Source organism: Dunckerocampus dactyliophorus, chromosome 11, assembly GCF_027744805.1.
Source record: "Dunckerocampus dactyliophorus isolate RoL2022-P2 chromosome 11, RoL_Ddac_1.1, whole genome shotgun sequence".
Taxonomy (NCBI): Eukaryota; Metazoa; Chordata; class Actinopteri; order Syngnathiformes; family Syngnathidae; genus Dunckerocampus; species Dunckerocampus dactyliophorus.
In genome coordinates, this window is record NC_072829.1 from 28,923,912 (window position 1) to 28,949,054 (window position 25,143).

Below are 25,143 nucleotides of genomic sequence, written 5' to 3' on the forward strand. Positions count from 1 at the left end.
ACTCTAACCGAAACGGACACTAACTGTGTCAATTTTCCCATAAGAAATAATGTAAACCCAATTAATCCGCTCCAGAAAGCCAAAAATGTTAACACAAAAACATTTTTTGCAATTAGAGTTACACATGCAGAAAACTATTTGAAATGCACATATATGATGAATGAAAGTGATTAACTCATTCAATCCCAGCCATTTTTCAAAAGACAACCCCTTCAATATCGGCCATTTTAGACGATTTTGGTAAATTTTTCAAGGCACACAGAATATTGTGTTCTATGGCTACATAAACATGGAACCTACCAAAAGAAAGATTAGACTCTCGTCTTTCATCATAAAAAAAGTTGGTTTCTACCTTTTTCCATTCTTTAGTTATCGGCAGTAGAACATACGTACGTTTCAGGAAAATTTCAATTGCTGACTAAAAAAGGGAGAAAAACAGCTTTTTGTGAAAAGATACGTTTTAAGCATAACCTTTACTTTGACACATTTTTTTTGCTTTTGTGACAGCTCAAATATCTAAACAACTATATCACAACATGAACAACACAAAAAGGTTGTTTTACATCAAAATAACTTTTTCAAATATAACACAAGTAGCTATTTACTATTTCACAACTGTGTGTGTGCACACATGTGTGCGTGTGTGCGTGTGCATGCGTTAACATTTCCCTACAGTGCGTAATATTCTGCACACTACACTCCTCCATGCTCTTCCACTTCCTCCTTGCTGTCGAGTGTGTTTTTACATGCATAAGATCCATGCCAAATGCACTTCTGCCACCTTGTGACCGTTTTATGGCTTAAAACTGCTTTAAAAGTGACATCTTTTACTGTGCAATTGCGTCATCAAATCTCTTTGCCTCTCTTTTTGCAAAAAAACGTAAAAGACGTTTAAATACGTATAAAAACGTCTTTGGGATCGGGTGTTCAAGTTTATAAAAATGTATAAACAGGCATTTGGTATTGAATGAGTTAATGAAGATTTAAGGTTTCTTGTACCTCCATTGAAGACATGATTCTTTACGTCCCAAAGACACAATGCGGCAGCGAGACACCACACGGACACCACCTTCCTGTTTTGTTATTTCTTGAATTCAATCGTGTTTCTCACTTCAATAATCCAAAAAGAAAAGGCAAAGAAAGTTGCAATTGTCATCATTTTGATAAAGAAGGTGAAAAACACTACTGAGTTTAAAAAAAAAAATAACTCATGGCAAAACAGGAAGGTGGCGTCCGTGTTGCTCTTGTTGCCACATCGTGTCGTTGGGAACAGCCATGCCTTCAATGATTTTTTTTTGTTCAATCTGTTCTTTTCACTACAGTTGTCCCTCACAATACTGCGGTTTGATTATCACTCCCTCGCTGTATCACTGTTTAAAAAAAATTGATTAATTCATGATCACTGTTTTGTGGTAGACTATGGTCAATTATTAGTCAAAACATATTGAAATACAAGTGATATGTAGTATTCTGGTCACTAGGTGGCAGTAATGACACAAGACATTGAGACATTATGTTAGATTACCTTAACATTACCTTAACACTGCATGAAGTGATGAAGTCAGTCATTCCTATGTCCCACATGACAGAGTAAAAAAACATTCTTCTCTCATCCCGCGTGGAAGTGGTAAGTTTTTGCCTTTTTAAGTTTAGAATAAATAAATTTGAGGCTAACTAGTGAGCTCGCTAGCTTGCCAGCTAGAGGCAGTCTCGAGTCCCTGCAGCATAAGAGTTGTGCAATGTGACGTAAACAATGAATAATAGGAGTGTAACGGTGACTATAGGGGTGTTATTTCATGTCTCTAGGGGGCGAATAATGTGAAAAACCTATTTAGAAAATAATGCACAGGTTTTTTATGCTCTATGAAAATATTACATTTATTAACCCACCATTACATTTTTTAAGATGTATTCCTATATCATGGAAATATCTGGAAGCGCTATAAAGGAGGAACGACTGTATAGACATTTTTTGTTCAATCTGTTCTTTTAAAGCACTATTGGAAACAGATATGCTAGCCTCTGGCGCTGTTCTTGTATATTTTTAGTTGAAAACAAAGTCATGTAGAGCTACTGCAATCAGTCCCTTTAACAGTTCATATATCTTTTTTTTTTAATACAGTGTGTCGATATCATTTTCATAACAGCATTAATGTGATATAAATTGCCGAGGGTCAAGATCAGGCAGAGGGGGTGAAAAAAAAGGACAAATGATGTCCTCGTTTGTTAGTGGCACGGTACCTCAATTACCCAGTGAACAGGTTTTTATTTATTCATGCAGACAAAGTCACGTATTCATGAGGATTAAGCCAAAACGCGCTCATAGACTGGCAGGCAGGCACGGATTGCATATTTTATCATATGAGGAAGAGCGGACGCGTTCGCTCTGTCAAGACTGAGAGAACGCACGATGAGGAGCGGGCAGGGATGGCTCAGTTGGTTTTTGGGTCACATCATGGTCACTTTCACTTAACTTTCCTCTCATTTGTGTCTTTCAAGAATACATCAAGACGGCTAATATGTGTGCAGAAAATAAATGGTAGCTTTTTCACTTTGTAGCCATGACCAAACAAAACTTCAGCAACTATTTGACTGAATAAATTGCTGTAAAAAAAACATTCATAAGACACAAAACAGGCAACATACAAAATGATTCCCATAAGTAAAACTCCTGGTGTGTACAATGAAAGGCACAAATCCTTAAGAGCTGATCTGGCAAACATCAAGTCACTCAAATAGCCCGACTTATCTTCAGGAATTGTTAGGCAAATCCAGCGTCCCGAGTCATATTACGCACATTTATCAGGATGCAGCACAGCCATTATGTCCGGGGCTTGATCGAATTATCTGCTCAGAATGGCCAAAAAGGGACACATTGCAACCAGCTGACTTTGTGCAAGCCGCTGCTAAGCAATATTCCCGGACGCTGCTGCAACCCAAAAGCAAATTATGTTGAACATAACGCAGGGTTCAGTAGAGCGTGAACAGAAAGGATGGCCCCTTTCCTGATTCTCTATCTGTTGGGACAGATGTCCCCAAGTCCTCGTGACTCCTGTGGTGGACCAGCCTGTAAGTCATAGCAGATGCTCGAAAAAGGTAAGACAGATGGATTTGGCCGGGCTTTGCTGGAAGTAGTCGCGGCTTCACTTTGATATTAAATAAGGAATATTACTCATCTCCAGCACACACACAAACACACAACTCTGATGCTGCTTGAGTTATTATAAGTCAACAACAATATACACTTCTACAGAAGATTACATCAGCTTGGATGGCAGATTTGAGATATTTGCAGGGTAGAGGATTAAAAGGAAAACTTTAAGAATAATACGACAAGGCTGGATATCTTTACTTTTGGAAGCCTGAGGCATGAAGCTTCTCAAACACTTTGCAAGCACTTTCAAGATGTTTTACTCTTAGAGCAAATTCTATACTTATAAACACGTATACATACACTAAAGGTACATTTGTGTATTTATCTATTTAAGAAAGACAGGGACAGTGCATGTTAATCAACATTTTCACGGAATTATGCAAAATTATATCCAGTGGCTAATTTCCTTCTTCAGTCCCTGAGGGCAGGTTGATGTGAAGTGCAGGAACAATAACATTTGACATAAAAGAAGAGAAGAAAAAAAAACAGTAAAACAATAGGCATAGCACTGTGTGCATGTGACATTTAGGGAGCCATAAAGTGATTGAGTGCTAAAGTGTTGAGATGTTAAAGTACTTAAGTGCTGAAGTGCTACAGTAGGTGCGATACTATCAAAACCTGCTGGTGTTATTACATGTTTTGGTATATTCCTTGCACACAAATGTGTCCTGATTTTATTGCACTTGTTAAATGCACACAGATGTGCTCACTATTCACACACGCAGTCGTCCCTCGCTACATGGTGGTTCCAATATCGCTCTCTCACTACATTACGATGCGATTGAAATTATGGGATTAAAAATTGTTTGACATTTGCTTTACACTGAATGTCATGTTTACCGGACATTTTGCATTTTAAGTCTGTTTATTTATTTTTCACTGTGGTTATATACTTGGCGTAATAAAGTAAAAACATTAGTTGCTGAGTAATTTTTGATTATTTTGTTACAATTCACTGTAATAGGTTTGGTTTTGACAAAGAGTTCAAACAAACATGTATAGCAGATTATATCACCAATAATGGCAATAAAAAAATTAAAAATAAACTAGTCGACCATTAAAATAATGGTTAGTTGCAGCCCTGCATTTTTAATCACCGCTCTGTAGTAGCTATCAAATATGTATGCTATAGAAAGAAAACTCACTGGTCCGAAAATGGTCATTCACCAAAATCAAGCCTCCAAATAGACTGAGGTATCGAGCGCTCATTGTTGGGTAATTGCCACTGATGGAGCGGAAAAAAACCCCGCACCAAATTTCATTCACCACAATCTGTGGTAAACTGAAATCAATGAGGCTGAATAGCGTGATTAAAATTTGATCGGATCACTGACGGCCGACAATGACAACAAACGCGGACTAGATTTCTTTCTTTTATGTTGAGCAAACACAGCCACTCAGTGCTTTCAATATTGCTAACAACAGCCGAGTGATGCTCTCTGAAATCTGGATTTTTTCACTGCAAAACCACCTGATCATTGAATTGGATTGATTACATTTCATTTTTTAACATTATAATGGACTGTTTATGTATTTTGTGATGGTGATTGAGAAGGAAGGATCAGCGAAGAGGAGTCTTTTTCATGTGGGCGGTTTGCTTAGCCACATGCACATCAGGGTGAATGATCTATAAGTGTTTGTGCATGCGTGTTTTCCACGTACCCCCGCCGTGCCTGGCTTCTGCATGCAGCGTGCACATCTGTGAGAACAGCGGTGATGAATCAAGTCACCAACTACTGAATAGGACTTTTCTCGAACAAGAATAAATACATTGTCAGAAAACCTGACAGTCGTCTACATCGCCACATCATGGCTCGAATTCCGTGGCTTCACACTATCACTGTTTTTCAAACAGATATAAATTAATAAATCATGCTGTTTTGTGGTTGAATAAGGTCCAATTATTCGTAAAAAATAATATGCACGTATGAGCAAATTGCACATATGCTTTGCCGAACTGAAGCATTTTTAAGCACAAAAATGGCGAAATGAACAAAAATACATATATACAGCATTAAGAAGCCGATTCAAATTGTGACTGTAGTATTCTACATCGGTCACTAGGTGTCAGTAATTGTCACCAGACTTGATTCCCGGAACAATAGGCTAAATTACCTGATTGATGTTTAGCTATGTAAAGACAGACGTAAAATAGATTGCAGTACTTTAGTTTTATGTGTACGCTAAAAGAACTACAGTTCCCATGATGCTGAGAGTGTTGCACCAGGAGGTAGGTCCGAATTAGACTCTACTATCACATGTTTTGATAGAAGTCATATGCAGCGATCGTGTTTTGCTCTGACAAATCTCGTCAAATGTAGTATTACTACAGCTTCTGCTTGGACATTAAACACAGCGGCTGCTGTTGAACTCCCATGAAAAAAACAGTCAGTGACGCTGGGAACGCCGAGTACAGGTAGCATTGCAAGGTTTATATTGTGCGTAAAGCACTTAGTATGCGATTCCAATCCTGCCTCACGCGCTGCCACGTCCATATTACCTGTATTATCATTCAAACTAGCAACGCCGTAGCTCATAGTCTGAGACTTCTGGCTGCCATCTTCCCACGAAGTAGCTTTCCCTCAATATCAGATTTTTTTCACACGAGATGTCGTGACACAACGATGTAACACAAATGCAAATGTGACTATAGGTGTTATTTTATCTCTAAAGGGCTCTAATAATGTAAAAAAAAACATTTAGAAGGTCGTAAACAGATTTTCTAAGCTCTGACTACAAAAATATTCCATTTATAAATAAGGAATCCAACTTTGCGGAAATTTACTTACGATGGTCGAAGAATTGGGATGTTTGCTGGCAGCCTTTTCTTATTTATTGCTGTGAGCACATTACAAGGAACAATTACAAAAAATATTTCCTTCTCTTTTTTTGCACAACTTCTGTTTTAGGGATCAGTGCCACTGCATTTTTCTGATGAGACTCAAGACTTCACTTTCACTTTTGCTTTTTATGTTTTTGAAACTGTTTGTATGTAAAAAAAAAAAAAAAGACCTCCACCAAGGCTAGAACACGTGTCAAAAATCTAAGAGTGAAAGGATGCAATATAGGATCTTAATGGCTTTTAGAGGCACGCGTCTACTGTATATTAAACAAGATCGCATGGTTGAATTTTCCTTTGTTTCAATTCAGAAATCTGCATTGGATTCAGCTGAATTTTGGTTTGGCATCAAAGCTTTGACCCTTACTTTTAAATGTAATTCAAGTTTACTGACCTTTACCAGAGATATGATTTGCTGTCTATCACAAATGATTGTTATTATGATATACTGTATTTTCTATGTGTTAACAGTTTAAATGGAAACCAAGTTAAATGAATACCTCATATACAGTAAATAAACCTTTTTGTGTTCTTTCACAATCATCCTCCCCAGCTTGGACAATAAAAGCCAGCGAGTGACCCCATGGCACCTTTGTCCACATGGCCATGTCTTGCTTTAAGGCGGTATTACGCTATGGACCAGTGACTCACAGATGCGACAGCAGGGCTGATCATCCATTATTATACCTCAGTGGATCAAAATGAGCAGATCTGCCCATTGCAGCCTCCCTAGTGCAGGCCTGTGGGGTCTGAGTGGTGCTTAGTGGACCCCTTTCCTCCGTCCACCACGCCCCCCTCTGCACCTGTAAGCTCAGCGACACCAGCCGGAGCCCTTGCGGAGGCAGCGAGACATGCCTGGAGACAACATCTGCTTCCCCTTCGGTGACCTGCTGAGTTAAGCCAACTACAGAAATCAAGGGCACCCTTGCAGTGGTCCCAGAGTTGATCACAGCAGCGGCGAGGCTGCCTCCTTCTGTCAGTTAGTAGCTCCGGGAGACTTTCCGCTCAACAATGTGAACTTGCACTTTCAGTCTCACATCGTCTTAGTTTTACTACTCTTGTATTTGCCTTTCTGTCTGACTTGAACACTGGGTATTGGCGGCAAATCAACAGAATGTTGGTGGACACCTCTAGTTAACTCTGCCAAGCACAAATACAGTAGGTGATGTTTCCATTAGGCACAGCTCACCAAACCATTATTATTTTGCAATGGATTTTTTTTGTTCATCTCATTGAAGAACGCTAGAGCGTTGCCAAACTGAAGAAAAAATTCAACATCCACACTAATTTTTAAATCCAGTTCTTGGCGCTTGCCCCACCCCTCCAAAGTTTTTGAGAGGCCACTGAAATTGAGCATTAGTTCGCACATAAACAAGCAGATACATGAATAAAATATTTCCTTTATGCCTTTGGCAAACCTCCCAAACACAATGAAGACACACATTTGTACATGTTAATGTTGCATATTTAAAATCCGGCCTGCATATTTATTATCTCTAATTGGTGCCTGCCCTTTGGCTGCGGGGGGAGCCTATGCATGACAGATGTTTGACACTTGAAGTCCAGTGGGACCCCTGGCTGAATGAAGTCAGGACAAATCAGAGCAATCATGCAGGTGTCTGGGGGAAACGGGGACAAAGGGACACAGTCTGTCTGACGCTTTGCCAGAGCTCCTGGCAGCGCTCGCCACCAGGTCTGCTTCTGCATGCATGGAATGGCAGACAGCTGACCGACCTCACGAGCGCCACATCGCCTTGAGCTTCCCACAGATGCCTCGCAAAGCGCCTTGGCGCACGGTCGCCTCGTAACCACGTTATGCCCGGGTCTCACTCGCCAAGGGTACACAACAACCGGGTTCATGTGTTTGGTGTCGAGCCCTTTGAAAGCCACCTGTCATTTGCTGTTAGGCCAAACATGTCCTGTCGGGCCAACCTTCAAATTTACTCCCTCAGCATCTCCTTTATCTCCCCCCTCTGTTTCTTCATCCACCCACTGAGTGCAACCCCTGCCACACTCACACTCCATTTGTCAGCGTTACCAGCCAGTGAAGTGATCCATTTATGTGCGAATACCAATTTATCAAGTAGTCAGCGCATACATACATCGATTGGGTTGCCATATAGGACAGGGCTGTACACGCATGCACATTCTACACCTGGCGTAAATCTAAGTCATAACTCAAAACACAGATTAAAAACACTGTAACCTGCATGCGTTATTGCACCGCAGCCAACTGAATTAGCCGCTAGTAGCTTTGTCACCATTGGTGGAGCAGTGGCTTGTATGTGAACTGTTACGCATGAAATTTATGGCACGCTTGTGAAATTAATGATTCCACAGTCAAATATTGTGTTTGCTGTGAATGGCACATTTCAGCTGAAATATGCTCGTGCATGAAATTTAGACAGATGGCAACAGAGTTGTAGCCGTCTGTCATCCAATCGCCGATGTGACTGCAGCAAGTACTGCAGCAATCACGTTCAATTGGATCTCATCAAAAATGCTCTTAATTTCAGTGTGATTTCTCACCACAAAGGAATAAACACACGTCATAATGTTACATTGGTTTTACAGAAAAGTCTCCTAAGCACATTTTTCATTCTATAAAATTTTTATTTATTATTCATTATTTACCTCTGCCCTGGATTTCACCTTTGTGATGATTAATTATTAGAGGTGCCACGAGACACTCAGTTCACCAGACAAGACGATACACGAGTTTGGGTCGACGAGAACGAGACGAGATGAGATTTTAACATTACTTTCAAGGAAAGTACAATGAAAAAATATTTTCAAAAATACATGGCATATATCTGCTAATTTAATTTAATTTAATTTAATTTAATTTAATTTAATTTAATTTAATTTAATTTAATTTAATTTAATTTAATTACCTTGCATTGCTCCTCACGAGGCGACACTCTTCTGCACTCTGTGTGTACGCTACCTGCCCCGCCTCTACCCACCGAGAGAAAGAGACCGTATGACCAAAAAGGGCTCATTCCGTTCATGCCGTTGGGACCAATGTGCCGAAATCAATGCAAAGAGTGAATCCTCTTCCTGCCTATGTGAGGTGGGAGACGAGGAAAACAGACACGCATGCACACGGCAATATATTGAGGCCGGCAAAATGATCGAGTTCATTTTCATTTATTGTGTGATTAAGTCATTTATTTATTATCGTCCCAGGCCTAGTGCCCGCGAGACAGTTTTTTTGTGAACAACAAATGTTGAAATTTTTTAATCTTGCGAGATCTTGTGACAGGAGGTCTTATGACAGCCCTGTTAATTAGTCCTGTAGAGCAGAGGTGGGAGCGAGTGAGTGTTTTGCAAGCCCCAAGCTAAGTCTCAAGTCTTTAATCTCAAATCTCGAGCCAAGTCTCATGCAAAGACGTGCAAGTCCAAATCAAGTCTCAAGTCAAGGCATGACAGTTCGAGTCAAATCCGAAGTCATAGGCTTGAAATGTTTGAGTCCTTACATGAGCACTGTTGAGTGTCTCCCAAATTACACCGCTGACATAGCATTCAGGATTTATATAATCCACATGTTTCTTTGTTCTTAAACCTGATTGGACGTTAATGGATGCACTCAAAAAGGCAGATTTAAAGGGAAGATATGCTGTTTTGCTGGAAATGAAATAATAACGATCGCTTAGTTAGTTGAATGCCTTGAATGGGGACACATTTTACTCAACAATACTCAATAATAATACTAATAATATGACTAATATTAAGAATAATATCATAATAATAATTAACAACAATTAACCAATCCAAATCAATTCAATCAATCTAAAAATGTATGTACAGTATGTACTTTTATTTATGTATGTACTTTATTTATCCCACAGCGGGGAAATTTACTTGTTACAGCAGCAAGCAAGCAAGACAAGTAAAGAGAACAGTGTAAAGAAGTTACATTTATTGTTATTATGAAAATACTATATTCTAAAATGAAGAAATAATAATTCAAATAACAACTAAACTACAAAACTACACAGTGTCTGCTATGAGTGCTTCACCTTGGCAATGGTCTGCACTTGAAGTGCCATTCAAGTTTTCTTAACCAAGTGAAAAGTTTTCTTTAAAAAAAACAAAATCTGAAGTGTTCATGTAGAAAAACAGATATCTCCCTTTGTATTAAACACTTGAGAAATATTGCATTGAATGCACAAGATATAAAAAAAAGGTCTGTTTTTGAAAATAAACTTTAATTTTCTTATTTATTTAAACAGGATTAAATAAGCCCACTAGATCCTGAAGATGGCGTTTCAAAGACCAAAGCTCACTGCGTGTGGCAGTTAACACCTGCTCTGTGTTGTATTGTACCATCGCCTCGTGAATATTCTATAAAAATCACTTACATTTTTGCGTTTAGCCATTTTCCTGCACACATCAAGAGTTGTACTTGCTGTTTGACAATTAGGATGTTTTTTCCCATATATTTGGCCATGCTGTCCTGCTTCATATCAAGTCAATAACATCACAAGCTGACGGAGTTGGTGAAAATACAACCGCTGGGATGCTCGGGTCCGCTCAGCCTTCAGGAGACATATTGACGCATAGTTATTTTGGTCAATAAGTCCTTCTGAGCAGAGGCCATCCTTATCCTTGAAGACGGACTGCATGTGAAAAATGAGAGCGGGATGAGACCATGCATTTTAATCTGTTTACGGTTCTTTATCTGAAAAGGGCCTCAAAGGGATGTGAGGAAAGAGAGGGCATGTGTGGGGGTAGAGAGAGAGAGGGGAGATGCACTTCCTCTAACCTCGTCTCAGCCTCGCTAATGCAGTTGTTAACAATAAACCCCACTATTGGTTACACTGAAACACAACACGTCCGAAGCCTGAGCGTAATGGCTTTATTGATAGACGAAACAAGATGAACTCTGACCCTGTGACAGAACGTAGAGACAAGCATCACGAATGAAGGGAAGGTGTATTCACTTCTACAGTATGTCACAAAAGTACACTCCTCACATTTCAACAACTATTGTCATTATTATCTTCTGAAGGGACAACACAGTAATCCCTCGTTTATCGCAGTTACCCGTGCTCAGTGAATTTTCGCAAACTAGGGTTTATGATTTGTAAATGGAATTGGTAGTTAAAGCAAAGAAAACCTGTTTACAACCTTCTAAATACAGTTTTTAGCATTGTTAGAGCCCTCTACACATGCAATAATGGTCACCTTTACACTCATATTACCCAATATCGTAGCCATAATAATAGAAAATATCACATTTTAGACATAAATAAGACATAAAATAGACTCGTAACGTTAGCACGTGACTTCCTGCAGTGGCAACAGTCTCATCAACGTAACGTTGCTGACACCTACTGACCAGTGTTGAATACTACTGTAATACTGCTGTTTGTGGTTAAGGAGATACTTAGAATGCACATCAATTGCTTTATCAACAAGCAGAGAACATTCACACAATCATACTTAATAATAACATGGGCTACTGTTGTGGCTGGAATTCTGCTAAAATTAAACTCACTTCCTGTCCACACATTCAGAACACATTTATTGCAACACACACAAGCACAAGTTTTATTTATGTCTTAAATGGCTCATTTTCTCAGATTTGATCTACCATGTTGGGTAATGAGTTTAAAGGTGACTATATGGGTGTTATTTCATGTCTAGAGGCTTCTAATAATTAACCTTAAAAACTGCATTTAGAAGGTCGGAAACAGGTTTTCTATGCCCCAACAACAAAATTATTCAATTCATAAAAAAGGAATTCTACTTTACAGGAATTCACTTATCACGGTCGAGAACCCACTAACCACAATAAACGAGGGATTACTGTACTCTATTACTAAGTTAAAACAAAATTTCATTTCTACAGCATTGTGCCTTGAGATGAAATGATTAGGATAGAAGACCTTCGTCAACAGTATCTATAACAAATGCCCTTGAATAAAACATGGAGCACAACTGACGCCAGGATTCTTGAGAAACGTTGGGTGTAAGGTGCTCAATTCGTAAAAGTTTCATAGGTCAGGTAAGTTATTATTTCAGGAGCTCTGGCTTTAAGAGAGTGTTTACCAGCAGCATGATTTCAACTGGATGAAATTAAATGAGGATATAAATATTTACCACGCAGCCCTGAGCACCTCGTACCACACACGGTTGGCGACCGACAAATAGCATGCCCAGTTTAGATTTCAGGAACGCTGCTTTCAATGATTCATGCTTGGTGTTAGTGAGATCACACCAGCTCGACGGGATCAAGGAACAAAACTGTTCACCTCTCTCCAACCCAAACATTTTCAAACGCTTAATATGCAGCCAGAGCCATATTCCAGTTTCGGAATCAGAGCCGGTGAAATGGAACAAAGTAAATTACTGGCTGAGGCCTTTGAGCATTGGTTCTTGTTTGAAGTGGCTCCCCCTCCCTGCCGAGTTCAAAATATATTGTCCAGAGACGCGATCAAACTTGGCAGCTATTGATCCCTTCCCAAACCAGACATAAGACTTACTGAACATGTTAACAACTTCAGGATGAGTACTTTAATTGTACAGGTCTTTGAAAAGCCCACTCAAACCACAGCGCTACAGAGTGAATTTGAAGCAGCGTCTTAGTTGAAGCCAGCCAAGATTTCTGTTTTCATCTTAAAAGCCTTTTGAATGAATCAGCAGCAACATCAGCCTGTACACGAGAAAAGCAAGATATGTTGAAAGTGTTAAAAGACAGATGGTGATATTAAAAGATTGAAATACTTTCTCCCAAAACATCAAATAATGTATTCATTAATTAGAGTGCGTCATGTAGTAATGCAGCCCACTTCACAAGAGTCTTCGTTTAGTCAGACGGTATCTCTATATGATAAAAATATCACACGGGCTTATGTTGACAGGTGATTTTACAGCAACTTCTTGCTTTTGTGTCCTCGACAACCAAGACCCAACTTTGCCCAATGTAGTGTTTTCCACATAAATAGAATTAGGTGTAATAGATGTATCACATATGCCCTGTCAATGGTGTACAACAGCGGTTCCCAAACCTTTTACAGTCGTGTACCCATTCAGACATTTGACCTGAATCCATGGGCCACCTACTCCTGCACACTTAAAAAACATAAACCTTTTTATCTTAACTCATTCAATACCAAAGACGTATTTATACCTTTATATAATTTGTAAATCAATTGTTATTTTGGTATAAAACAACCCCTTTTTCGTCTTGTTTATGTTGGTCTAGTTGTTTACATACTTCAGCTGTCACAAAAGAACAAAAAATAGTGTCAAAGTGAAAGTTATGCTTGAAATGTATCTTTTCACAAAAAGCTGTTTTTTTCCCATTTTTAGTCGAGAACTGCTGTTTTCCTGAAACTTAGTTCTACTGCTGATTACTAAAAAACAGAAAAAGGTAGAAACAAACTGTGTTTTTTTCTGATGAAAGACGGGTGTCTAATCTTTCTTTTGGTAGATTCCACGTTTATATAGCCATGGAGCTAAATATTCTCTGTGCCTTGTCAAAATGGTCTAAAATGGCCGGCACTGAAGGGGTTGAATGAGTTAATTAGCTTGAAATATTAAACATAATTCATTGGTGAATTAATTTTTACAGTAATTTATATATGTATTCAAAATACATACAACCGACAATAAAGCCTCATTTTCGGGGGAATCCCCACTCACAGTGACGGGTTTTTCACTGCTGCAGCGCTTCATCGATGACATTTTATCACTGCAAAACCAGCACCGCCGAGCCTGCTGTCTCCACGAAGGTGCATTCCTCTGTCCATTCATGCTGACATGTACGGCCCTCATCATCTTTCTTTGTTTTCGCCATCTTCTCGTCAAAAGTGTTTGCGCTAGCTGCAGATTTAGCCTGGTGGGACGTTTACTGCTTGAGCACTCAATGACCCCGTAGGCTACCGCGTTAGCCAATTAATAATGGTGTTTTGGCGTCTGACCCAGAAACTATCAGGAGGTTAGTTGGCATCTGCATTGCGGTAGAAAATGGATTATGGATTACTTATTATGACGATAGAATAGTTTGAACAATCAGTAAAAAAGGTAATTGAAAACTTGCTGTTTTATGGTCAAAGTACAAAAAGCTTCTTTTGGGCCATTATTACGTTCACAAAGCTGTAATGTGCTCTGATAACGCCAGGTTAAAGACATTTTGGCGATATTTCAGATGGCTTAACCGATTATTTAACAAAAATACATATACAGTATATAAACATTCCTACAAATATCTTTTATGGCTTGTCTTGTTCAAATCCTGATTGTGATCCTGAGTGTTTCACTGTCAACATCACAGGAGACACTGCCTGGGGAACGATTACACTCTGCAAAAGAGCTTTCTACCATGACACTTTTCAGTAGTTTGAAGGAGGGTGGAGAGAGATTTCAGCAAGCTGACTTGACTCCTCCAAATCAATAACTCGTCTCTCTCTTGGAGACGACTGGTGTGGCATTTGAACCAGATAAAACAAGGCTTCCCCTCCACCTCACCTCTGAGAACTGAGCACTTCCACCAAATCCCAATCGGTTGAGGAGGATACAGATGAGTCCAACTAAATCCCCTTCTGACTCAGCTCCAAACCCCCGCTGGTCAAAAAAAAAAAAAAAAAAAAAAAAGAAACTAAAACCATCTTAAAAGGAACGGTCCAATCTATGTAGGTTAATACTCACTGTTGCTTCATTTAGCTCTGTTGCTGGCCCACTGGGGCAGCTGTAAAAAGTTCTGGGAGCCAGAAGGCACAAAAGCTTTTATTTATTTATATGAAGGCGAATATACGGCAGAGACAGAAAACTGGTGCAAATGATGTGGAAAGAAAAGAGATTTTGAAGATGTTATCTCGTCCATCGTGGGATAACTGCAACAAAAAGCGAATAGGCTTCATTACCATTTTATGCTGCGCATGAATGAAATATTCACAGATGGAATATCTCTGTCAACATGACGATGTCATCATTGTCGGGGTAAAATCCTATCTCGGAATCTGCCACTTTTCAGGAAAGGGGAGTTGGACAATGATGTAAATGGCACTTGATTCTAGATGGAGAAGGCTGTGATGACCCTTTTTAGCGAGAGACTGCAAAGGGATTGATGGCAGAAGCGAGATATGCAGTAGCTGCAAGTGCAGGGAAGAATGACAAACGTCCTATTTTACTGAGGACTAAACAAGAAAACCACGATTTCACTACGACACAGCTTAAGACCGTGCTGAACCAGGAGAACTAAAATGAATGACACGGCAGTGGGGCGGGGCTTTGGCCGAGACGAGACAGTAAGTTGTTTCAAAGATAGATATCAGCACATATCATACATACTTTTATGACTTATTTTGCAGTGTGGAATGTTAGAAAAGTCTTCATCAAGTGATATTACTCACACAGAGAACAATAATCAGACAGTAGTCATGAGAAAAACCGACATTCAGGTTCGAGGTGCTCGATGAAGACTTTAAACCCGTTATTAATCACGACCAACAGGGACTGGCTCTGTTCTGTTATGGATTTGTTGCCATCCCAAGCGATGCTGCTTTGAATGCGCAATGAGGTTGGTCGCTTTAAACTTCCCTGGTTCTGTGCCACCACGGGAAACTTGAGAATGACAGGTTGTGCAGTCCGCTGCAATGTCTTTTTCGGGCTTTCAACGAAAAACACAGCCACACAGCCGCCATCTCTCCTACTCCTTGCTAAACATGCCAGCACACGCTGTTGATGTGATGACGTGATGGCCGGAACAGCACAATAATAATAACATAAGAATAACAACACACGCTACATTTGTGGCCCCTACGACTCAACTCTGAACCCCCGAAGTCCTGCCCACATGTCTGGAACACAAGTCGTATTTATATCTTTGTTTTCTCCTATTATATCTACTATATTTGGTTATGCAAGTGTAAAGGTGACGATACGGGTGTTGATGTCTAGAGGGCTTGAATCATCTTAAAAACCGTATATAAGGTCACAAACGGGTTTTATATGCTCTAATTATGAAAATATTGAATTTATAATTTGGGACATGGTCGGGTCTGTAACCAATGAACTGCCATAAACGAGGGATTACTGATAAACGAGGGATTACTGTACTCATTTTTGCTGATATCGGACCTATGTCTGATATCAACGTCAAATATTGAGTCATCCCGAGCAGTACATTTTGATAATAAGTCATGCATGTCTATATATATATATATATATATATATATATATATATATATATATATATATACTTTTTTATTGTGACGTTAATAAATGTAATTAAGCCACAGACCTAACTGCGATTTGAATGAGAGATGATTCCGCCCGTCTTTCTACAAGCCACAGCAGCGATGTAGCCTTGAGCTTTGCACTTAATTAGTCCTCTGATGGTGATCGTAGTCAGAAGTGAAAGGTTGCACTGACGGCAACCGAGGGTGTCAACGCTGAGAGGGGCATCTCTATCAGAGAGACAAAATCTTTTGGTGCATTATTAAAAAAAAAAAAAAAAAAGAAAAGAAAGGAATCATGAAAAGCCTACTAGTCTTGCAAGAGTTCATCATCTCTCTAACCTGTGGTCAGCTAATTATCTGCTTCTTGCTCCAGTGGACGTTTAACTCTCTGAACAAGGGTTCTCCTTTGCCTTCGTGTCAGTTTGCTCTCTTCCCCTGGTCGCTGATGACATTGTTACACTAATTACAGCTAATTGTTCTATGCTGAATGGATTTAGTCACATTGCAAATGATATGCCATTGGTCAGTGTCACAGAGTTTCCACAGGAAGAAAAAAATGATGGGGGAAGCGGAAATTTGCACAAATGAATGTAATTAAGAAGCACATTCATTTCTTCTAATTGTGCCTGAGAAGCCTCAGAGTGAAAGTGAGATTGGACTCAAATGAATAATTAATGCAAACTCACTGTACTTAACAGGATGTTGTCACATAATAGAGAACTTGAATGGTAAAACACATGCTTGTGTACTCAGGTTGGTACCGCTTTGCTCCGATCACTCTCATAAAGCCCTGCCATGAAATCCTTTTATTCATGGGCAGATTGTGTCTAGACAGTCGAATTCCAGTCTTAGTGTAAGCTCGGCATTGGCTGTGAGGCGTACAGTGGAGAGGTTTGAGACGCTGATCAAAAAAAGAATCACATGGCGCAAAATGTCTTTTGCACAGCAGATCAAGTGGCTTTTTCTGTACATACGGAGAAACACAGTCGGGTGGAAACTTAAGTCCAAAAGGTATTATGGACATTTGGGAGAGTTCAAAATGTCACTCCCACATGCATACCGCAAGCCGTTAATCAGATTAACAGTCCACTGGCATCGCAAATGAACAAACTTCAAATACAATATTTCACAAAAATAATACAAACATCGACGAAACATTGATTTAAATCGGTTATTAAAATGAAACAAGTACCTCTGGCAATAAGTTGAGTTTATAATACACTGTGAAGCCTATTTAAAACCATAATCTTATTATAGTTGCCGTGTTTAAAGAGACTTTAAAAGGGGATGGGCTTATTTTAATAGCAGATTTAGATCTTAGACAGACAAGGTGTAAGCTGGTCATTGAAAGCCATATGCCACAGATTACACTACGACACTGTACTGCAAAGCCTCACAATGCCTGCTCCATGCACCTGCCGCAAAGCTGCACTTAGTGGCACAAACGCATGCCTTAAATTCCTCCAAATTCAGACGGAGTATTTCAAAATAGTCATGACCAGAAATGTGTTTTTGCTTGCTTTTGCGGTGATGGACTAAAAGGAAACCTGCCCTTTTTAAAAAAAAATGTTGGCCATCATGCACAATCCTCATGAACGTACACGTTTTTCTCTTTTCTGTGCATTGTAAAGATATAAAAACAGACAAAAAGAGGCAGCTAATTAATGCATGTATTGAGACACACCTAATGCACCTATTAAAACACCTCCAAAGCAGTACCGGAGTGCTAACTTTTCAAAACTCAAAATCAAAAACACAGCAGCAGTGGCGGCAGCTCCAATATGTAGTGTTACCTTTCGGTCGTGGCCTGTGGCGCAGCGAGTACGGCGCTGATGCGCTGCGGGCGAGTGTGGTGATGCTACTTGCTAGCTGGCTAGTAGCTAGCCGGTGTGGTGTGGCAAGGTGTCACTACGCACGTAACGTAGTTCTTGGGTGTGACAGTGTTCAGAACAATAATAAAAACAACCTCACTGTAGCTTGCTTAATATGCAGGTCACATTATGCAAATGCAGCGTTGTTGGTGGTTTCTGGAGGTTTTTCAGAAGGCTTTACAGCGGAATGGGTGCGTCCCATTACGTGCATTCTTAGCTGCCGCTTTGTAGCTGTTTTTCTATCTTTAGAACGCACAGAAAAGCGAAAGTGTGTTCATGTCTCACATAATGATTGTGGATGATGGGCAAAATTCCACCCAAAGTGCAGCTTTCCTTTAACCTCGGTGCTACACATAGCTCTTTGCCGCATAACGTCTCAACTTTACAACGACAGCCTGTACAATTAACAAACGCACAAAGCAAAACATTGCGTATAATCAAAGATGATACTTCATTTTACGATGTCAACAAAGCTTAACTGACCGCATCACAAGGCTCATTTTATTGCGTTCAACCACCACTACCGCGCGGGACGATAACTCCCAAGCCAATATGGCTTATGATGACCTTTTCAAAGTAATTCCAGCAAAAAGTACGTTTGATGATGAGTCATGCAGTCATTATGACACATTGACAACTTTGCAAGAGGCACAAATTAACGTTGCATGTCATTATACCCGGTGAGTGCCGCAATTGGGCAGAAAAAGGCTGCTACAATGCTTCACACATAACTGCAGTAGACGTCTTTAAAGATTCCATGAACTTGTTGAGACAAAAAACATTAAAAAAGAAAAAGCAACAACGTGTGACCAGAACAGTGACAGCCCATGACTGATGGCGGGGTGGTGAGGTAAGCCTGAGGGGGGGGCAGGGAAACCTGAGCCCATAAAATCAACAGCGGTCTGACTCATAAATAATAAAAACATAAAATGTCACATGAACTTTATTTCCAGAATGGGCGGCCTAATAACGACCTTAAAGGAGGGGAGAAATGCATCGGCATGAGAATGCCACCCAGATTGCCTTTGGGACCAACAATTATTCGCCATTCAGGTCCGAGAAGAAGCACCTTTTTTGGAAACAATGCAGCTTTTAACGGCCAAATGTACCTGCTTCTGTTGTTACTTTGACATCCCTCTCGACGTCCTTTTCGCTGCTTCCCACTTCTTTCTTGTTCGTCTTGCTTTACAAATTGAGCCAACACCAGAGGAGATTGGTACCGCCAGGGCAGCCTGGTGCTCATTGATAAAACTATATCTAATCCATCTTCGGAAACCCTCCCTCATGACACTCTCACCTCCGATAGGGCCAGCGTGCTGAGGATCCATCTTTAGTCCCTTTTTCACACGACGACTGTGTGCTTTATTTTTAACTTTGTGACAGAGAAACTGGACTTGGCGGATGTTCGGACTTTAATAAATTAGATCAGTACTTTTTTTTTTAGTAACACAGCGTATGAAGGAAGAATTGTGTAATTTTCTTTTAATCCACAAATGGATAATAACAAACAAACATTTTCAAACCAACAAAAGATGTGTTCTAAATCTAACCTTAACCCAACAAGTGTGGTGTTTGACACATGTTTATATTTTATTTATGATCAGCACATCGCAGTCCTTCTCAAATACTGTAGTGGGGCGTGCTGTGAGGTGGTGGGGGAGGGTGGCACTGGGCTATCCACTACTGTAGATACTACAAGTATACGTACGTTCCTTCGTGTCTGTATTGATGCTTGAACAATGCTGTTGCCAGCAGCTCATACAGTGGTTTGTCCAGATAAATAAGGGCGGGGGCATGACAGAAAACAATTGCGAACCAATGGCATATTGCAGTGACGTCGAGTTCGCACTGATAAAGGCTACGTTCACACTGCAGGGTATGATGGCCAATTTGGATTTTTTGTTAAAATCTTAATTGTTATGTGATCGTTCACATTACCAAAAAAATGCGACTTGTTCATGGGAAAGCAAAGCGTCCGCACAAGCACGACGTCACACGCATTTCCAGGTGTTTACGGAAGTAAAGACTGCTGCGGTGTGTGAGCTCCTTCATGTGTTTGTGGCAATTTCTCAACCAGATGATTCCATGTAAGAGATTAAGAAGAAAGAGGGCAAGAATTGAGGCTACGGCAGTTCGCGTAGAACTTGCTGCAACGTCTCTTCTGAGGAACGCGTGGGTGACAGGAGCCCCTTCACTGACACTTTTTAGAAATCACTTTCGACGGACAAGAAGAACGTTTGCCTACAGTACATCGGTGAGTACCAAGCCTTGCGCTGTCAACCAAAAGGGGTATATTTCAGACGTAGTTGCAAATGGTGATTAATCTTGATTAATTCATTGTTCACATGTGATTATCATCATGTGACAGCTGTAATTAACTTGTAATTCCAGCCAGAGATGTTATTCAAGCCATGAAATAAATAAATAAAATGAATAAATATAAGACAATAAAATATAATAATATATCATATAATAATTACAAATCTACAGTAAATGGTCTTTCACTTTTGTAGCGCTTTTCCACCTCCAAGGCACTCAAAGCGCTTTGACACTGTTGGCACATTTACCTGCAGATGACGCAGCATCAGGAGCAACTGGGGGGTTCAGTATCTTGCCCAAGGACACGTCGACATGGTCACGGGAGGACGGAGGATCAAACCCTCAGATTGGGAGGCTACTGCCTGAGCCATGCCGCCCCCAAACGGACCTACTTCTGCAGTTGCTTTGACCTTGGCTCTAATTATGACTAAACATAAAACAAAATAGAACAAAATAAAATAGCGGCCTATTGTTACACATTCTCTCTTGTTTTCTCAGCAACTGATGATGGACGGACAGAATTGAATAAACTGCTTCTTTTAAACACGTAATGTTACTCAATGTAACTTGTCAAGCATTTCCAAAGCAAATAAAACCATTACAATTACCATAACCATGCTTTTCATTTTCCTGAAAGTCAAAGAAAGCGTTGCGTACTATAACAAGGTTCGGTGTGCCAATGAGCCATACGTACAGTATGTGCATTTCATTCCGCTTCCATATGATCTTTTATGACCATCATCTCAAGTCACTGTTGTAGTCGTATTGAGTTTAATAAGACATATGCTACTGTAAAATGAGCTGATAACTGATATTGCACTTACATAGGGCTGTGCTTCCATTAGACTGGTCTTCCATTTAAAACTAATGTGCGTAATAAGCGGAAAAGTGTAATAAGTGTTTGAGCAGGTGGATGTGATATGAGATGTTTATGTTGCCGAATATCAAGGAGGATGAGCAATCCTCCCTGTATGTATGAATGAGTGAACATTCGCTGTCACCGTGGTGAATATCCAACAGACAGGAAGCGTTTTGATCACCGCATTTAAACAAGCCAGCGCTTTACAGGTGCGTGAGTGAAGGGGAACGTCGGCTCGTCTTGTAAATATGAGATTTTTCAGCGCATCCTGCATCCGAACGGGGTGGGGGGGTGGGTGGGGTGGGCAGATGGGAGGGACCTTTGCATGTAAATGAACAGAAAGCCATTGACGGGATGTCACCCGTCTCGTCTGATGTCGAACAAATGTATTCACAATCACACTCGCATTGACACCCCAGGCCTGGACCTGTCAGCACAGATGCTGGGGAGGATGATTCACCAAGGACTGTTGTCTCACTTACAGCTATGACACAATAGCTATGAGGTGTGTGAAAAGCAATTTAATTCTACCTGTCCCACAGATTCTTTGAGCTGTACAAAGAAAGGAAAAAAAACGAAGACACACACTCTTATATTTTGACATGTAACTCTGCAAAAGTTTGCCAAGTGACGGCATAAGTGACTCGACCCACTATGCAATAAACAGTATAAAGCAGCGTTGCCAGTGGAATGTAAAATAGTATCCACTGGGACCAGAATAAATACGATGCCTATGTTGGCATGTGACACCGACACATTGACCAGGGCGCCAAAATAGCCTTGTTCATGTTATGCTGTGTTTTTCTGTTCAGTCTTCACTACTAATGGGGGGGAAGGAACATCGAGGCTGTGTCGATTTTCTCCCCCCCCCATTAGCTAATTATTTCTGTTTTCTTTTTTATGTTGTGTATGCTTGCGACTTCAATGCCACCTTTTATGGAGAACATCAGTGGGCAGTAAACTAAACAGTGACAGCTGTCCTGTGAATTATTAGATTCATCTCCAACCGCCGCAGAAATTCAAGTTAACAAGCAGAACTCCTCTTCAACTGGACAGATTAGCGCAGCACGCTGACAGAACGCACAGAAGACATACAACATTAAAGCAACAAAATGTTTATGATTATTCTTTAAACCAGGGGCATCTGACGTGCTTTCACCGTGGGCCACATGGCAGTTACGGTCGCCCTCAGAGGGCCGCCTGGAACTGTCAAACCATATAAATGTATAACAATCTCATGATATTATTACACATTTGATTATTTACTTACGTTATTTATTTCCTTACTTACATTGAAATCAGAAGTCAAGGTGCCAAGCAGAAATTTGGGTGTGCAGTACAACTATTGCATAATCCTGTTAAAAAAGTAAGAAACGCTGACTGCATGCAGTACAGATGTTCTGTCAAAATACACACAACAAATACATTCAGCAAGAAAGATTGTCTCTTTTGGATTTGTAGGAATTATTTTCATCGCTTTTAAAGTGATAAATAAATACATAAATCAAAAAAACAATCAAACAATAAAATAAATATCAGAAATGATTAATACAAAATAAAATAAAATAAAAAAACCTACAGTATTTTTTCATAATTTGATTTTGTCTTCATTGAAAAAGTGACTTTTTGACATGCGTAATTTCCAGGCTTTCGCTGGCTACATAAAATAATAATCTGGCCCCCCGGGGCTTTGAGTTTGACACCCGTGCTTTAAACTGACCGCTTCAAGATCATTTTGAAGATGCACTGGCTTTTTGTAAGCAGACTAGTGTACCTCTTATTTTGTAATTTTGTAAAAAGGATGACATTTAAATATATATATATATGTATATATTTAAATATATATATATTTAAAGACAAAGCTTAGTGTTACTGTTCGCTATTAGTGTCAACATTTCATCTTCTACTCTTTAATTTTGCCTTTTTGCTCTATTTTTCCCATTTCTGCTGTTGTTTTTTAAATTTCATTTTATTTCTACAATGTGCCGCGGGCCAATAAAAAACCTTCCTGCTTTATTGCCATGAGTGGTCTATAATTTAAATGTACTTATAGTTTATATATCATATTTTTATTTACTTTAATGTATCTCTATTCTTTTTTATGTATTGTTTTTTTAATGTTTAGCACAGATTTTTCTTCTTCTACTTTTTTATTTTTATTTTCTCTCATCACTGAATATGCTGATGTTGTTGGTTGACCAGTCAGGACCCTTTGCAGGTTGTGTTAGCACTAATTCAGAGTGGCCATGCTACTGTATCACATACATGCATTGCTAAAAGATTTAGAATATATATTAATATACCCATTTTTGTCTCGTGTGTCCTACTTGGCAACCAAAAAAAAAAGAACAGCCACTGTTAAAATGTAGGAAAACAGAGGACTCACTGGATTCGGGGTCTGAGTTCCCATCTCCCTCGGTGCGGCTGTTAGGTGATGTTTGCTCATAGTACTCCTCCTGGGGGAAGCTGAGCGGGAGAGTCTGGGAGGTGCTGGCCGTGCTGCTTGGCTCTGGATCGCCCAGCCCGCTGTCACTGCAGCTCTCCTGGGAACCATCTGGAAGATGGAAAGTCACACGGCGCTGGGTCTGGAAACAACAAGAAGGCTTCAATAAAACCTCTTTATTCTGTGAAAATGGTCATAAAAGGGCAACAAGCAATGTATGTTGAGGCAATTCTTTGTTGTATTTACTGAAATACACAAATAGCTTTACTTGTACAAAATGTTTTACACTGTGTGTTGAAATGTATTTGTCAAATTTCTCTGTTTTTCACGTTTTTTAGGGCATTTTGCTTGTTAAAAAAATGAGCATTACTAGCTTTGTAAAAGCACAAACTTTGATAAAGATCTTACCAAGGTGAGTGGATACTTTGCCTATTATGCAGCTGTTTTTCTATCATTGTACACGCAGAGCTGTTTTAATTATTAAATTCAACCTCTCTGCTGCTGGAGAAAATATAGGTGCACCAGTCCTGACAACACAAGAACAATCAGCATGAGCAGCGCTGACAACACGGCTCGTTGATGGTTGAATAAGCAACGTGAGGAAAATCCCTACAAGTGTTGCTGTTACTGCATGTACGACAACGCTGGACATGCCACCATTAACTCATTCCAGCTATGCCAAAACACCACCTCAACACCACCAAGACCAGGGAAATGGTGGTGGACTTCAGGAGAAACAGGACACAACCAGAACCTGTTCTCATTAAAGGTGAACGTGTGGAGGTGGTTCACACGTACAAATACTGGGGGGTGCATCTGGATGATAAACTGGACTGGACTGCCAACATAGATGCTCGGTTCAGGAAAGGGCAGAGCCATCTGTACTTCCACGGAAGGCTGCTACAGATCTTCTACCAGACTGTGGTAGCTAGTACTCTCCTGTAGGCAGCAGTGTGCTGGGGGACCAGCCTCAAGAAGGACGCCACACGCCAGGACAAACTGGTGAGGAGGGCAGGCTCTGTCATTGGCAGAGCTGGACAGCCTGACATCTGTGGCAGAGCAGAGGACACTGAGGAGGCTCCTTTCCTTCATGGACAACCAGCATCATCCAATGCACAGCATCGTCTCTCAACAGAAGAGCAGTTTCAGTGGCAGATTACTATCACTGCCCTGCTCCACTGATACAATGAACAGATCATTCCTTACCCATGCCAGGTGACTTTTCAACACAACGGAGGGAGAGCGGTAAAAATACACACAAGACTGGATGTATTAACTTATTATGTATTATTATTAGATATTATTGAAATTGAAGTGATTTTTCTTAACTCTCCTATTTTGCTTTGTTTGTTTTACTTTTGCAGAGCCGCTGGAAATGTGAATTTCTCTTGAAGATAAATAAAATATCTACCTATCTGCTATCATTTTACCTTAATCTCATCTGAAGTGCCGTTTACAGGCTAAATCA

General features: G+C 40.0%; 1 protein-coding gene across 3 annotated transcripts in view; it reads right to left on the minus strand.

Annotated features, from left to right (window-relative positions):
- The window catches only part of pcdh11 (protocadherin 11), a 209,958-nt gene that overhangs the window by 59,113 nt on the left and 125,702 nt on the right, over nt 1–25,143 (minus strand). For all 3 annotated transcript variants that reach the window (XM_054793110.1, XM_054793109.1, XM_054793108.1), the window contains one exon: nt 23,619–23,817. In XM_054793110.1, the coding sequence (XP_054649085.1) occupies nt 23,619–23,817 (199 nt within the window). The remainder of the gene's footprint in view (nt 1–23,618; nt 23,818–25,143) is intronic.